The 16,848-nt window shown below is 47.5% G+C and overlaps 1 protein-coding gene across 2 annotated transcripts; it reads right to left on the bottom strand.

Annotated features, from left to right (window-relative positions):
• Positions 1-598: 598 nt before the first annotated feature.
• LOC126499222 (glutathione S-transferase theta-1) lies at positions 599-16,059 on the bottom strand. 2 transcript variants are annotated; one of them, XM_050138348.1, is made up of 5 exons: positions 15,875-16,059; positions 14,895-14,982; positions 11,285-11,435; positions 3,802-3,978; positions 599-958 (listed from the first exon to the last, which is right to left on the bottom strand). In XM_050138348.1, the coding sequence occupies exons 1-5, from the start codon at positions 15,984-15,986 to the stop codon at positions 848-850; spliced, it is 639 nt and encodes a 212-aa protein (XP_049994305.1). In that variant the 5' UTR covers positions 15,987-16,059; the 3' UTR covers positions 599-847. The 2 variants fall into 2 exon arrangements, with proteins under 2 accessions (XP_049994305.1, XP_049994296.1); XM_050138339.1 differs by having other exon boundaries at positions 599-965; positions 15,875-16,055.
• Between the last annotated feature and the right edge of the window lie 789 nt (positions 16,060-16,848).

Raw genomic sequence — 16,848 nt, 5'->3', positions numbered from 1 at the left:
CACCCCCACTATCCGGCCTCTCACAGCTCCTTCCGGGCTGCCTTCTAATCCACTCCTCCACCCCCAACAGCTAGACTGTGATCCCAGGATGCAATCTGAGCCCCACATTCCTGCTATCCGTTTGAGCATGACCTTTGACCAGGAGAGCTGATGTGGGCCTTTTCTCCTCTTGATCAATTCTGTCTGTAGGTCAGGAAAGGCTGATGATCTATGAAGGGGCATGTCCAAGAGATGGCCTGGCCAAGTGATGGATTTGCATGCCTGCAGCTAAGGCACCTGCCAATGGGATCCTCCAAGAGCCAGAAGTCTGAAGGGCATTTGTGATTTAGCGTGCTCTGTCTGTTGTTGTTTTGTTGTTGAGATACAGTCTCACACTGTATCCCAGGCTGGAATGGATCCTCAATGTGTAGCCCAGGCTGGCCTTGAACTCTCAGTGATTCTCTCACTCCACGCCTATCAGTGATTGCATTCTCGGCAGCTACGGGGTGGGGGTGGGGGGCGGGAGGACCTCAAAGCCTGGGAAATGGAGTTGTCTTTGGGAAAGATAACTGGACCCAAATAGAGGAAGGTCAAATAAACAACACGGAGAAGCTAAGGCTCAACTCGAGGCTAGGTTTATTATCCGAACTCAAAAAGTTAAAGCTAGCAATTTAGTCGTGGTCATGTGTGGCTATCGTGGAAAGAGGGTGAAGATGGAGCCTGGCCTAAGAACCGTTGTGCTGTGAGGCTTTGTGAAGGCCCATGGGCGGTGCAGGGAGGAGGGTCTGCCCTCACTGGATCATGGCCAGCACTCTAGACATCAGCTTCTGCTTTATGATGGGGTTGGCAGGAGGAGAGTCCTTAGCCTTCAGGATGACCTCATTGGCCTCACGGAAGAGCTCCTTTCCCACCGCTGCCTCAACTCGATGGTACCACGCAGCCAGCTTGGGATGCCCTTCAAGGACAGGGCAGCCGCCACCTATAGGCTTTAACAGGAAGAGAACAGAACGGGGGTGGGGGGTGAGCTTGTGGCTAAGTTTGGGTTGTTCACTTGACATACGTGGAAAAGAGAGCACTCCACGGAGGGACCATCTCCATCAGATTGGCTTCTAGGAATGCCCGCATGGCATCTTCTTGATTGTTGACTGGTGTGAGAGGGCCTAGCCCACCACGTATGGTGCCGCCCCTGGGAAGATGGGCTTGGGCCATATAAGAAAGTGAGCCGAGTGTGAGCCTGGGAGCAAGCCAGGTTGCTTCTGTGGTCTCTCTGTTTCAGTTCCTGCCTTCAGGCTCCTTCCTTCCTCCTACCCCGGTTTCCCTTGATGATGGACTATAACCTATAAACTGAAATATATTTTTTCTTTCTCAAGTAGTTTTGATTGGGGATGGGAAGCATGTTATTTCTCACAGGAAGCAAAAAGCAAACCAGAATGAAAACCGGTGACAGAAGGGGGGTGTTGCTGTGATGGTCTTGACCACGTTGTTTTTAGCGGGAGGGTTGTGGAAGCATTTGGAACTTTGAGCCAGAAAAGTCATCAAGTAGTCGGAGGTGAATGGGCTCTTCTATGGTGGTTTGGAAGAAACAAATGTTGAAAGAAATGCAGATGATGGAGACCAGGTTTGTAGGGTTTCAAAGAGAAGGTTGAGAATCCCTCAAAGACTTTATCAGGGCCACTAGGATGAGCTATTAAAAATCTGTGGCAGTGAAACATTGGGAAAAGGGATGCTGGTTAGCTAGCTAGGGATGCACATCAGGACAAGGGATGCTGGTTAGCTGGTTAGGGATGCACATTGGGACAATGGATGCTGGTTAGCTGGCTAGGGATGCACATCGGGACAAGGGATGCTGGTTAGCTGGGGTGAAAACTCAGCTGAAGTTAATAAGACCAGCATCGGCAGGCAACATCTGGGAAATATTTTCCTCAGTGTCAGCACACAGACGCTGTGGTCCAGGAGTGGGGTAGGCCAAGGATGCCTATCAAACTGGCAGCAGAATCTGGCAAATAACATGTAAGAGTCTCCCACATGGTACTGGATTTGAAGGCACGAAGGAGCCATTGAGAGCAGCTAAAGGTCGACACTGGATGAAGCCAGGAGAGGCCATTGGTGAAGTCTGCAGACTCAGCTTTAGGGAAAACCCCAGAATACTGGATCAGCCGGGACTATAAGGTGACCAAGGTCAGCGAGCGGCAGGTGTGATGTGAATCCAACCAGAGCCAACAAGACAAACTGTACGTTACAGACGGCAGAGCAGGGGAACTACAACGTGAAAGCCCTCTGGATCCCAGCAGATCGTGAGTCTCAGATGTCAGACACCGAACTGTTTATGCTATAGGATTTGGATTTTGCATTGGCCTGATTGTAACTATGCCCTTATTCTTCCCTTGGGAAGCAAGTTCCCTTGTGGAAAAAGAAATTATGTGTTGAAATATGAGCGGCAGGGCTGCGTCCCCAACACCCCGGCCGCTTGGCTAGCTCATGCCCGAAATAACAACACACAAACTGTATTCATTTAAGAACTGCTTGGCCCATGAACTCTAGCCCTTACAGGCTAATTCTCGCACCTGGACTAGCCCATTTCTAATAATGTGTGTAAGCACCCCAAGGTGCGCTTACCGGGAAGATTCTAGCCTATGTCCATCTTCATCGCGTGTGCCTCAGAGAGCAGAGCTATCGCGTCTACCCGGGAGAGCTGACCATGGCGTCTGTCTGGGAGCAGAGCAGAGTCTGACCTCACTTCCTCTTCCGCCCAGAATTCTATTCTGTTTCCTCCTCCCATCTATGCTCTAAGCTAAGGGCCAGCCAAGCAGTTTCTTTATTGCTCAGCCAATGAAATCAACAGATTGATATATGACACTCCCACATCAATTATGAAACTTGGTTTTGGATTTTACAGCATCCCACAGTTAAGAGACTGGATTTTTGTTTGTTTTTTTTTGAGACAGGGTTTCTCTGTGTCACCCTGGTTGTCCTGGAACTCACTCTGTAGACCAGGCTGACCTGAACTCAGAGATCCACCTGCCTCTGCCTCCCGAGTGCTGGGACTAAAGGCCTGTGCCACTACCACGTGGTGGTGAGATTTTGGATTTTTAAAGAGGAACGTGTACTTTTTAAACCATCGGGCATTTTAAGAGGCTATGGGACATTTAAAATTGTACTGTGCTTTGTGATCCTAGACCTTGGGGACAAAGAAATGGAAGATGACGGTTTAACAATGATGTGTTCACGTGTCAGGCAGACAAGGAGAACACTGCACTGGCTAATGTTTTCCCACGTGACACAAATGTAGATATACCAAGGAAGAGCAAATTTCCACTGAGCGATGGTCTCCATCAGACTGGCCTGTGGGGATGTCTGTGGGGTGCTTTCTTGATTGCTAACTGGGGTAGGAGGGCTCAGTACGCAGTGCATGGTGCCACGCCTGGGTGGTGGGCCTGAGCTGTGGAGCTGTATAAGAAAGGTAGCTGAGCAAACCACTCACTGGGCACAAGCCAGTAAGCAGCATCCCTCCATGATGTCTGCTTCCAGCTCCTGCCTTGGAGTATCTGCCTTGGCTTCCCTCCATGCTGCAGTGTAGCCAGTAAGCCACATGAACCCTTTCCTCCCAAAATGGTTTTTGGGTTAGTGTTTTAGACAGCAACAGAGGAGCAAACTAGAACAGCCAAGGACACACACAAATCTGGAAGGAGTCTCCGGAGACATAGGAACAGATCTCTAACTAGTGAAGGTTAGCAAAACCAGGACTTCTGTAACTAGCCAGCACTCCCTGTATCTTACGGGGTGGGGGTGGGCGGGGGGGGGCGCTCTTTTTACAGCACTCACATGCATCAGCTCTGTGATGGCGACCAGGTCAGCCAGGGAGATGTGGGGCCCAACAAGGAAGGCCTTGTCCTGGAGGAACGTGTCCTCGAGCACCTGTAGGTTCCCATCCAATTCCGCAAGTGTGGCTGCCAGAGTCTCAGGAGGAACCCGCTCACCCAGGAAAAGAGGGAACATCACCTGGTGGGTAGATAGGCAAAATAAGGAATTGGCGCCAGATGAGCCGTGGGAGCAGGAAGTCAAGTCTCCCAAGTCGGGAGCTGCCTTTTGGGCCTGTGCCCCTTCCTTTGGGACCTGTTCAGACCTGCATGGAAAGGTCACCCAAGTGATTCTTTTTGTTTAGAAATAAATAGTCCTGTTTCCACACCTCTGGTTGACTGGGCCTCAGAAAGAATCATTCTTTATGAATGACTGAAATGGGAACCTGAAAAAGAAATAGAACGAATTATTTTTGAGGAAAGAAGCTAGGTTAGGAACCACGGTCATGTGCCACACACTGTTGAGAAGAAGTGGTTCTTTTGTCTTACAAATATCACATGCTCTCACAACAGGAATAATGTGGGTCGGTTACTCAGACAGCCTCTTCATACAGCCGAGGGACAAGGTAAACATGAGATCATATGGAAGCACCAAAGACCCTCACTGAAGCAAACCCAAGCAGAAGAGCAATACTGAAGGTATCACAGTTCCCGGTCTCAAACTAACCTACAGAGCTACAGTAACAAAAACAGCACGGCACTGGTACAAAAGGAGCCGTATATGCCAATATATGCCAATGTATAAAATAGAGGACCCAGAAACAAACCCGCGTGGCTACAGTCTCCTAACTCCTAATGAAAGGGTTAAAAACATAGATAGGATAAAAAGCTACCACAACAAGCGTGCTTGTTGAGAAAAAGCAGATATCCATTTGTAAAAGGATGGAACTAGATTGATAACTTTTACCCTGTACAAGAATAAATTCAACATGGATCAAAGACATTGGCATAATGAGGAGTCAGAGTAAGAACAGAAATGTAGAATAAGAATATAGAAATAAAGAAACCTAAAGTTGTAGGCCTAGGAGAAGGAAAGCAAGCTGTCAGCAGCTTAAGGATTAACTATTAACAGTGGGTTAGTTTGCTTTTCGACCCACAGTTCTGTCTGCAAGGCTGAAGCGGCCCCCTGCAAACTGAGGGTCAGCTTTTAGATAACCCCCCGGCCACTCATGGCCAGCAATTGATATGAGCCGACTTAACCTTTCAGTGATCGGATGCAGCTGACTTTTCGGTTGTTCATTTTCCCATACCCTTCCCTGCTGCACAAAACTGGCAGTCAGGGGGGTGTAGAGCTTTGGTAAACACCAGCAGGAAGTGCCAGAGAGAAGCAACGGGTGAAATACAAACACTAGATCAACTGAAAACCCCTCAATGGAAATTGTAAAAAAGGCAATTTGTACCTGAGTTTTACCTCAAGACTGTAAAACTTCTTTTGTTCATGCCTAATTCCTGCTTCTTGCTATAAAAAGAGGAGCTCGGATACAGCCCATGGCCACAGGCATACAAGTCCATCTCTGGCTGCGGTCTCAGCCGGCTGATAAGCTTTTGTGTCCCATGGAGATTTGATTCCTTTCTTTTTCCTGGAATAAAGTTTGCTCCTGGTTTAGGGGATTTTGGTGGTCTGTCCCCCACCTTTGTGCAACCCCCGCAGACCCAACAATAAGACCTCAGACATTGAAACTGGCAGAGAAAAAGAAAAAAGATTCATAAGTAAAACACTTCAAGATATAGGCCTAGACAAGGACTTTCTGAGGACTCCTGTAGTATAAGAATAATCCTAAAAACTTGACAAAAGCAAAGCAAAGAAAACAATCACTGGAGCAGACAGACAGTCCACAGGATGGAAGAAAATCTGCCAGCTATACATCAGACAGAGTGTACAGCTTCTAGATTCTAAACTAATATAACGAACTGCAACAAGGAAACACTAAAAAATTCCAACCAACCAAGTGAACTGAGAATACAGCCCTCCAAAGAAGACCTTCAAAGGGAACACGCTTGAAAAGCAGAGCCTGCGGTTGGTCCCATATCCATGCCATACAGGCAGCACCAAGTGGACTCAGTGGGCAAAGCAAAAACAAACAAACAAAAAAGCACATGAGTTTGGTAGGAAAAAGTGTTGGGGTGGGGGGTGGGGTGGGGGAGGTATTAGAGAGGAGAAAATGGGGATGAATTTGATCAAAACACATTGTATGCATTTATAAAATTCTCAATAAAAAGGGAAAGAACAAAACAGGCTTTTCAACAGCCTTAGCACCCAGGAAATATAAACCTGCTTTGAGAGATTACTTCTCACTGCACTCAGAACAGCTAGCGCCAAAATAAACAAACAAACAAATAAGGAACTATGATAGGGTCTGGGGAGACAGCTCAGTTGGGAAAGTGATCGGCACATGAGCTTGAGAACCTGACCAGATACTCAGCACCCACATAAAAAAAGATGGGGGAGGGGGCTGGAGAGACGGCTCAGAGGTTAAGAGCATTGACTCTCTTCCTAGAGGTCCTGAGTTCAATTCCCAGCAACCACACGGTGGCTCACAACCATCTATAATGGGGTCTGGTGCCCTCTTCTGGCCTGCAGGCATATACACAGACAGAATATTGTATACATAAAAAAAGATAGGGGAGCTCCAGGTCCAGCGAGGGGCCCTGGCTCAGGACGTAGGTAGAGTCCCTAGGGGAAGACACTCTACCTACATGATCCCGCACATGTAATAAACACACACAAATGCGTCAAATGAATTAAAACAAAGAGAGGCTAAATGACCATAGATGCTGATGGGGATGTGGGAACGTAGCCTCTTACAGCCATTATGGAAGTCATTATGGAGGTACCTTAGAAAAGTAAAAACAGAACGATAAAAACAGAACTTAGGGAAATGGGAATAAGGAAAAACAGAGTGACGGGATATACATGACATGAACTGCCAAGCTTGATGAACTGGGTTCTGTCCCTAAGACCTACATGGTAGGAAACAGCCAGCTCCCAAAAGCTGTCCTCTGACGTCACACTTGCACCAAGGCACATACCACACTCCAGCGCACATGCGCATGTGCACACACGTACATGTGCACAAACAAAAGCCACAATAAACAGACAAATATGTAAGTTTTAAGAGTGGGGGTAGGGGATCAGCAAGGGTAGAGAAGGAAGACAAGGGAGAGGAGTGGAGGAGCAGGTGAGTCAAAGCAAGCAGTATGGGAAGGCCAGAATAAAAGGCCAGCCTGGTCTACAAGAGCTAGCTCCAGGACAGGCTCCAAAAGCTACAGAGAAACCCTGTCTCAAAAAACCAAAAAAAAAAAAAAAAACAAAAACAAAAACAAAAACAAAAACAAAAAAAAAAGCCATCCCTTTGTGCACAGGTGAATGGCCAGGCTGGTCACATAAGTTCCAGGATTGAACTTTGAACTGATAGAATCAGCTAGATAAGGAAGTTTAATATAAGCCTTACCGTTATTGCCCCACTATGAGTATTAATCCATAAAATTGATTTTCCCCTGTAGCTTAATCATACAAAACAGCTAATAGCTGAAATGTCATGGAGTCTTGTGAGACATATTTTATTTGACCTAAACTAGAGGTTTGGCTTTGTTTTTATCTTGAGACAGAGCCTCGTGTAGCCCATGCTATGAATATAGATGAGGTTGGCCCTTGAACGCCAGGTCCTTCTGTTTCTCCCTGCCTCTGCCTCCCAAAAACTTGGTCGGGTGTGCGCCACCACCACACTCAGCTCCAAACTGGGGTCCCTTTGCGCCACCAGAAGATAATTTATTTTCAGCTTCTGATGTCCAGTTTTGTGACTCTTGTGTAACCTTCCTAAGAAATTGTCTCCTCCCCTGCCTCTCTTTTTTTTGAGACTGTGATGGAGGAAGGTAATTGGTTAATTATAATAAACCAACTGCTTGGCCTCATAGCTTAGAACATAGATGGGAGGAGGAAACAGAATAGAATTCTGGGCGGAAGAGGAAGTGAGGTCAGACTCTGCTCTGCTCCCGGAGAGACCCGACAGCTCTGCTCTCTGGAGCAGAGACACCAGGATGGACGGAGGCTAGACTCTTCCCGGTAGAATGGACGGAGGCTAGAATCTTCCCGGTAAGCGCACCTTGGGGTGCTTACACAGATGATTAGAAATGGGCTAAATTAATATGTGAGAATTAGCCTAGAAGAGGCTAGATAGAAATGGGTCAAGCAGTTAAATGAATACAGTTTGTGTGTTGTTATTTCGGGCATGAGCTAGCCAAGCGGCCGGGGTGTTGGGGACGCAGCCCCGCCGCTTCCTATTTCAACAAGACTGTCATACTATGTAGCCCATGCTATGCCCACAGTCTTCCTGCCTCCACCTCTCAAGTGCTGGGATTGCAGCCGGCACCATCACCAAACTCAGCTAAAACCATCTTTGGAATTATCTCCACTGGACCAAGACAAAGTCTTGAACATTGAGTCTGGAAGGACGGTACACTCAGCAATATTACTGGCAAAGTGGTTTTCTGTAGCCTCCACAGTGTCTAATTTCAAACAACTCATTTATTTATTTATTGGTTTTTCGAGACAGGTAGCTATGGAGCCTGTCCTGAAACTTGCTATGTAGACCATGCTAGCCTCGAACTCACAGAGATCCACCTGCCTCTGCCTCCCGAGTGCTGGGATTAAAGGCGTGTTCCACCACTACCTGGCCAATTCAAAATCTTAATTGTTGAGAGCTGTACTGATCCACCCCAGGCTTTCTCAGAGGCCCCAATGAAAGAACAAAAGGAACCTAGTTTTGTGTCTTGCCCAGGAGCAGACTTAGCAAGGCCAGTTTGGGGCTGGGGATCTCGAAGGAGTTAAGGTTTCAGTTCCTGGGAACTTGGCTTTTCCCCACGAAGAGACTGGAGTTATGTGTCCCAAGGCCGCTATGTACTTGGTCTGCAATGCTGTTGACACATCCTGTGTTCCCTTTGTGCAACATCTCTTGATTAGCCTCCTGCTGGCTCCATCTCATCGCGTGACAGTTTCTGCTGACTCTGCTCTGTTTCGCCCCCAGAAACATTCATACTCCTTAATAAGCTTGCTTGGCAGAAAAGACAGCTTGTTCAGGACCTCACGACCCCAGCTTTCCTGTCTGTCTTCTTTACTTCCTCATCTCCTGGCCAACTCCCACTTAGAACTGTCACTGAAGAATGACTGGTCCAGGCCACTCAATAGCCAAATCCACAGGCAGCTAAATGGCATCGAACACTCTCCCAAAAGGAGCGGAAGGAGCCAGGCTCACAGTGCAGGGATACAACCATCACGATGGGAAGGCCGTGGCAGCAGGAGCTCCAGGGAATGGTCATATCGTGTCTACATAGAGGGATGGATGTGCTCAGCTCATATTCGCTCTCCCCCTCCTCACAATCTTTTGAAGATTTTATTTTTATTTTTTGTGTGCGAGTGTTTTCTCCACATCTAGGTCTGGGCACCATATATATCTCTAGTGCCCACAGAAGACACAAGAGGAAATCCATTAAATTCTCTGGGACTGCAACAGCCATATGGGTGCCTGGAACCGAACCTGGGGCCTTTGGAAGAGCAGCCAGTGCTCTTGAGCTTTTGCTTTGGGCTCCATTTTCTCTTTTTTAGCACAATCCCAGCAGGAAACGGCGCTGCCCACAGTGAAGGGGTCTTCTCATCTCAATCAACCTAATCAAAACAATCCCCCAGATGTTCCCAGATGTTCTTCTCTCAGAGGATTCTAGACCCTATCAAGTTGACAACCAAGATTAACCATCGTAACAGCTAACGAAACTTTTACACAATGGCCATTCGTGATTTTTTGTTTGTTTTGTTTTGTTTGTTTTGGTCTCCACTGGAGGGAGGAAACCACTTTGCTTCTGTAACATTCCCAAATCACAAACAACTCCAAAAGTGTACTTACTTCCTATGTAGAGGTTAGAAATTTTCCTTTAACTTGTCAGGCTGAAGAGGAAATGGGCACTGTCTCTCAGGCCTGGATCATTAACGCCAAGAGGTTGCTTCAAAGCCTGACAAGGCATGGGCTCCATTGTAACTGGCCTAAGACCAATCAATACAGTCAATCCTGAAGGGAATCAACAGCGATCTGTTAAAGCCTTAACCTCTGGCTTTAGGGGGAGAGGAAAGAGGGCGGCAGCATGAAGGCGGTTACAAGAGGATAACGTGGACACCAGGCAGGGTTGAGATGCAAGCCCAGCACCTGGGAAGCAAGAGTTCTTGCTTCTCTGGAATCGATTATGGGTCACATTTTCCTGGATAGCCTGGGCTACATAGAGCTAAGTGCTGAGGATAGTATAGCTCAGCATGAGCACATGAATAAGGATTACAGGCTTCTGCCACTATATCCAGCTCACGAAGGCTCCTTTTTCACAGCCTCTGCCAACTTCAATTCGTTTGACTTTGAGATCAGCAACTCCATTTTCCACAGGATGTATTTCAGTGTACAAAGCTATGTATGCTCATGTTGCCACATAACTATCACTGCCATCTGTCTCCACCTTGGTTCCCATTAAATGCTAACTCCCGGTTCTGAGCAGGGTGACCTCACTTTCCTCCCCTGGCTCCCTTTAGAGCTCTCACTAAGATATCTGTTGAGGATGCCCTCTGAAAGGGTTTATTAAATATATGGAATTTCTTTCTTCCTTTCTTTCTAGTGTGCGTACGTGTGTGTGTGTGTGTGTGTGTGTGTGTGTGTGTGTGTGTGGTGGGGGGGGTTTCAGGAGAGTGTTTCTCCCTATAGCTTTGGAGCCTGTCCTGGAACTCGCTTTGTAGACCAGGCTGGCCTCAAACTCACAGAGATCCCCCTGCCTCTGCCTCCTGAGTGCTGGGATTAAAGGAGTGAGCCACCACCGCCTGGCTAAATATATGGAATTTCTAAAAATGAAAAATACTTAAATACTTATCTCCAAAAAATAAGACAGTGGAAAATAGCAGACCTGAAAGGAAGAACTTGATGTTGCCTGAGCGCTTCTCACCCCTGCATCATCAGTCTGCTTTCTACTCTTTCTAAATGTGCTTTGGCGTTTTGCCTGTGTGTATGTCTGTGCGACTGTGTTGGATCCCCTGGAACAGGAGTTATAGACAGTTGTGAGCTCTCCTGTGGGTCCTGGGAACTGAACTCAGGACCTCTGCAAAAGCAGCCAGTGCTCTTATATGGTTTAATTCCCAGCACTCACATGGCCGCTCACAACTGTCTGTAATTCCAGTTCCAGGGGATCCGATACCCATGGCAAAACACTAATGTGCATAAAATAAAAATAAATACATCATTAAAAATAATAAAATAAATGTCTCAAGTAAAGATGGTCTTGAATAACAACCTGGGCACAACAGGATTAGTTAAACTAGAGGCGAGACACTGGGAAATACCAAACTGAAAATGAGTTGCTGTAGTCTGAGTCTCTTTGGGGTGACATCTTTACTTCCTTCCCTTCCCCCACATTTCCAGTCTCACCTTATGCCACAGGGCCCGGAGGCAGCTTCTCCGAAGGGCTGTATGCTGCCATGCCATGTACTCATCCACACGAGCACGGGCCTGCAGGTCTTGGGGGTACCAGTGGTCAGGAACCTTATACTTGTGTGTCAGGTAGAGCAGGATGGCCACACTGTGTAAGCAGAGGAGCAAGGCGGCTAGTCAAATGCCACTGGGTTGACTCAATGCCCAGTACTTTCATTTTTTTTTAAATTTAATTTTATTTTTTGGATTTTTTGAGACAGGGTTTCTCTGTAGCTTTTGGTTCCTGTCCTGGAACTAGCTCTTGTAGACCAGGCTGGCCTCGAACTCACAGAGATCCACCTGTCTCTGTTCCCGAGTGCTGGGATTAAAGGCGTGCATCACCACCGCCTGGCTTTCATTTTTTAAAGATATATCTGATGTGGGAGTGTCATATATCAATCTGTTGATTTCATTGGTTAAGCAATAAAGAAACTCCTTGGCCCTGATAGGTTAGAACATAGGTGGGAGGAGTAAACAGAATAGGATGCTGGGGGGAAGAGGAAGTGAGCTCAGACTTGACAGCTCTGCTCTCTGGAGCAGAGGCCCTGCTTCGCTCTCCTGGGCATACGCGATGAAGCTCCGACCCAGGATGGACATAGGCTAGAATCATCCCGGTAAGCGCACCTAGCGGTGCTACATATATGATAAGAAATGGGCTAAATTAGTATGTTAGAATTAGCCTAGAAGAGACTAGATAGAAATGGGCCAAGCAATGTTTAAATGAATACAGTTTGTGTGTTGTTATTTCGGGCATAAGCTAGCCAGGCAGCTGGGGTGCTGGGGACGCAGCCCCGCCGCACTTATTACTACATATATCTATATCTATGTATGTGTGTGTATGTGAGTACTTTGTCCACATGTTTGCCTGCATTCCAGAGAAGGCATGCAATCTCATTACAGATGGTTGTGATGCCACGTAGTTTGTTGCGGATTAAACTCAGACCCTCTAGAAGAGTAGCCAATGCTATGAACTGCCGAGCAATCTCTCCAGCCCCTACCTTTTCTAATTTTTCTAACAATTTGCCAGTCTGAGCCTCTTTTTCAGAACATGGAAAGTAGGTTCAGAAAATGGAAGAGCCTTGTTCCGCAGGGATACCCAGTTCTTAGTATCAGAATTGAATCTTGTCTTCCTGAGGTCAACGCTCAAGACAATTCTACCACCAGGCAAAATCTCACCACTGAGTGTGTCCCATCAAGGGTTGAGTTCCTGAGTACAGGACCCCACAGCTTACTGGAGAAGAAGCATCCAAAGCAGAGCTTTGAGGAAACTTGGTTTGGTTTTATTCTACGTCCACTCTCATCCTTCAGCCATCAGACAGCCTCAGATGTTCTGATAGTCCCAAAAGGCTCTCACAGTTCTCCCTTTGTTCTTTGAGACAGCCTAGGCTAACCTCAAACCCCAAATCCTCTTGCTTCACCCTCTGGGTGGTGGGCATGAGTCATATACCTGGCCCTCTGTTCCTTGTGGTACTCCTTATGGTAAGGGTCAGGTTGGTTCATTAAAATCTTCCTCAGACACTTGAGGTACTGTAAGATCCCGGAACCACAACACAGAGAAGACTGCCTGGAACTCTCTTCCTGCCTTGGGTTATGCCGGCTACTGTGAAGATGGACTCTAAAGGACACTTGAAGACAGGCCAGTTGTGGTCATATGAAAATTCCCAGCCACGCTGCCTGGAAGAAGTTTAGACCAACTGAGTCATTTAGAAAGGGAACTCTCAGCAGTCCTGATCCAGCCACAGAAGAAGCAAGATGTGACTGCCTCGCTGAAAAAGGTACCGAGGCATGTGGGTAGCACAGATAAGAATAATGGACTAATATAAGTTATAAAAGTTAATAAGAGGCCTAAGATAATGAGCCAATCAGTTTATAACTAATGTAGACCTCTATGTGATTTCTTTGGGACTTAATGACTGCAGGAACTGGGCAGGACAGAAAACTCAGTCAACAAATGGCACCCACGTGGACAGCTGCATACCCATAAAGCGTGACAAAGCTTGGGAAGTAATTCTAGACATAAAATAATAGAGTTAAGCACAGCTTATTGATAGCAGCATTTTCTCAGGTGGGCTCTGTTTGCTAGAGGCAAGTGCTCTCATTTAAGAGATGCTTCCAGACTCAGCTTTAGCTGTAAAAACCTTGCAGCTCTTTTAAGAGGCCCTGCCATGAAACATTTAAATGGTGTTGATGAGAGCTGACTGCGTGCTTTTTGGTTTTCAGCCATACCAGGAAAAAAGCTGCACCATTTTAAAATGCTGGCTCTCTGGGCCGTCCTGCCAGTGCAAACTCTGAGTCTTTCAGGTAGGAGGTCCAGCTACAGAGCATTTGAGTGTGGTTTGTGAGCAGACTGCTGCAGCCTGCTTGCTGGCAGGGACCTTGAAACGCCATAGAGTTGTGGCAATAAACATGGCTACAGCTGGTACCTGTGCCATGAGGCCAGAATCTCAGAAAGCTAAGGAATGGTGGTGTCTTTGTTGGACTATGTTGATCATGAGACACCAGAAATGAGCTCAAAAGCATATACTCTAGATTCCCCTTGCTAAGGGACAGGTGACTTCTGTGACAAAAGAGACAGAACTGAGAAAAAGGTTTAGCTTCTCTGAAGAGGGATGTTGCACCGTCTTGGGACATGCCAGGATATAAAAAACATCTTCATCTCATAAGGGAGCCCCAGGGACCTGAGTACTTGAGAGTCCAGGAAGCCCCGATGCTACAGGCCCTGTTTACACCAGCTGGGCTAGAGAATAGCACCCATGGTGGGGTAAGTGTCCCACCTTCCCTGACCCAGGGTATTTTAATCAACAACTACAGCCTGGTACAGAAGTCAAGTAGATGTATTATCTTCCTCAAAATCAGCTCAGTGAACTTGGGCAGTGGGTAGGCAGGGTCCTGGGTTCCAGCACCCACCCTGTAGGATATGAGGCACAGCAGCCCTTGGCCTCTAAGGCAAAGGTTCTCAACTGCAGGTGTGGCCCCATTTGGGGTATAATGACCCTTTCATGGGGGTTGCCTAAGACCATTGTAAACATCAGGTATTTACATTATTATTCATAATAATAATATAATAAACAATATATTTTATATACATTATATACATTATAGATTTTAATATAATTATTTAAATTATATAATTAAATTAAATAATTATATAATTATTTAAATATTTAAAATTATATAAATTACAATTATGAAGTAGCAATGAAAATAATGTTATGGTTGGGGGGTCACCACAGCATGAGGAACTGTATTAAAGGACCACGGCTTAGAAAGGTTGAGAACCATTGCTCTAGGGAGTTTAGGTTCCAAGTGTGTGTCTGCATGAGTTTGCATGCACACAGACACTATGAGGGCAGTGGATCCCCAGACCTGGAGCTATGAATGGCTGTGAGCTGCCTCTTATGGGTGCTGGAATCAAATCCAGGTCCTCTGCAAGAGCGGTGGGTGCTCTTAAGCACTGGGCCATCGCACTGAGCCGGCCCTCCTGCTCCAGCTCTGTAGTTTATAACATAGAGTGTTACAACAGGCTGATTCCAGTAAAGCATGGCAAAAGCCCCCAGGGCCCCGTTACCTCTCGCCCAAGGTGAAGTCATTGTCCTTCATGGCTGGTACCTTCAACATGGGGTTCACCTGGGCAAATGCATCGCTGAGGTGCTCACCTGCAGATAATCCAGTGTAAGGGGGACGGGAGTAGAACACTGGGCCTCTGACAGCATGGGCCAAGGCTCTAGGACGCCAAACACTAAGTTCATGGTTCTCTTGGAACTAGGCTGCAGGCTGATGGGAGCTAGATGGGAAGTACAGGCAGGACTGCCTTGAGAGGAGAGTGCACTGCCCCTGCCCTTGATACAAACGGACTTCACACTCTGTTGACAGGTCCTCCAGGGACTTGCCCTGAGACAGCCCTGCAAAGTGTCCCCTGAAACCCTGGTCTCTGCTTGAACTAGCCTAGATTCATTTTCTTCCTGTTGATGCAGCCAGATGAACGTCTCTACGATTATGTCTTTGCTGCTCAGCCCAACAGACCTCAGTGGTTCCCACTCCCTTGGATCAGATGGAGGGCTTTCACCCCCCCCTTTCTTTTCCTGCTGGAAATCTGTCTCCCTCTGCACCCTTATTTTTGACAGCCAACTTGAGCCAACTTTGTCGGTCCCCCAACCCACAACACCCTACATCAGACTCTGCAGTGGCAGCGCCCGGGGGGCGGGGAGGTGAAGTGTCAGACGGAAAGACAAGCCGTGAGACAGCATGCGGATGCCACAGCAACTTAAGCAACGCCATTCTGCTACAACCCTGTTTGCTGGGTTTGGGGCTCCCTCAAAGGCCAGCAGGGAGGAGGCTACGCCCAGGACCTATTGAAACCGAATAGCGTGCCGACCGGGCCGTCTATCCACGGAACAGCAGAGTTTGCGGGGTCTCCCTGGTGGCTCTTTTCTCACTTGGTCTCTAAACCAGAAAAAAACCTAGGAAGGGGGCGGTGCAGAAAGGAATCCCCTAAGCTGGGCTGGCCTCCCCCATCTCTCAGCTCTCCAAAGCCGAGGCCCTGCCCACCCTTGCGCAGATCCACCGTTTGCATCTGGAACGGGATGCCGTTTTTCTTGGCGAAGATATAAATAGCGCGACAGGGCTGGGACAGCAGGTCTAGATAGAGCTCCAAGACCATGGCACAGGCGGCAGGAACCAATTCCGTAACTGGCCAAACTCTGAAAACAAAACCCGGGCTCGACGTCTGAGGTTGTGTCCAGGCTTAGTGTGGCCACGCCTCCATTGGGCGGATCCTGAAATCTGGCCCTTCTTTCTAAGGCATAACCGACCTGAGTTTGTGTTCCAAGAGAAAGGCACCAGAGTCTAGCATGGGTGAGACAGAAATGGCTGCTGACCTCTCCTGAGAGGGCAGAGGGAGTGCACAGGGGGGCGGCACCTAGTCCTTCTGTGACTGGTTTATTTGATGGCAAAATTTCTTCAAAGGCATCCTCGCCCTGTCTAGCATGTTGGAATTTCCAATCGTTCCTGGTTCCCAAATGGGAAAACTAAGGTATTGCTTGATAGACACAAAAACTCTACCCCAGTAGGTTCCTCCTAGGCCTACAAACCAAAGATACGATGCCAGCAAGCAGCAAAGGTTCTGGCTATGCCAAGTGTGCCGTGGTCCCTAGTGACATTCCCATCGGAGCCTTGGCCTTCCACAAGGTTAGCCTTCTGTTCTTGAGAGCGCCGGGATCTCCATTCCTCGAGCATCTTAGCCCCCTTTGGACTGTGACAGCAAAGTGCCCTGGACATAGATTTTGAACAGGGCAGACTCCGTGTCTAGCGAAGGCTAGCTCTCTGCTTTACAGTGGACAAGTCTTTGCTACCCGCACACACAGTGGAAGGAACACACAGGTCCCTTTCATGAGAAGTAGAATCCCCAGATCTAATAATCACTTTGCCCCCAAGGCCCCACCTTTTAATACTATTTCCAGCAAATTAATTTAGGGGTAGCATCACTATTCAAACAGTCACACTGGATTTGTGTCTTCCTTCCT

This window comes from Alexandromys fortis, unplaced genomic scaffold, assembly GCF_014885135.2.
Source record: "Alexandromys fortis isolate MF-2015 unplaced genomic scaffold, M_Fortis_MF-2015_v1.1 scaffold_9, whole genome shotgun sequence".
NCBI classification, from domain to species: Eukaryota; Metazoa; Chordata; class Mammalia; order Rodentia; family Cricetidae; genus Alexandromys; species Alexandromys fortis.
This window is presented reverse-complemented; position numbering and strand designations above follow the sequence as displayed.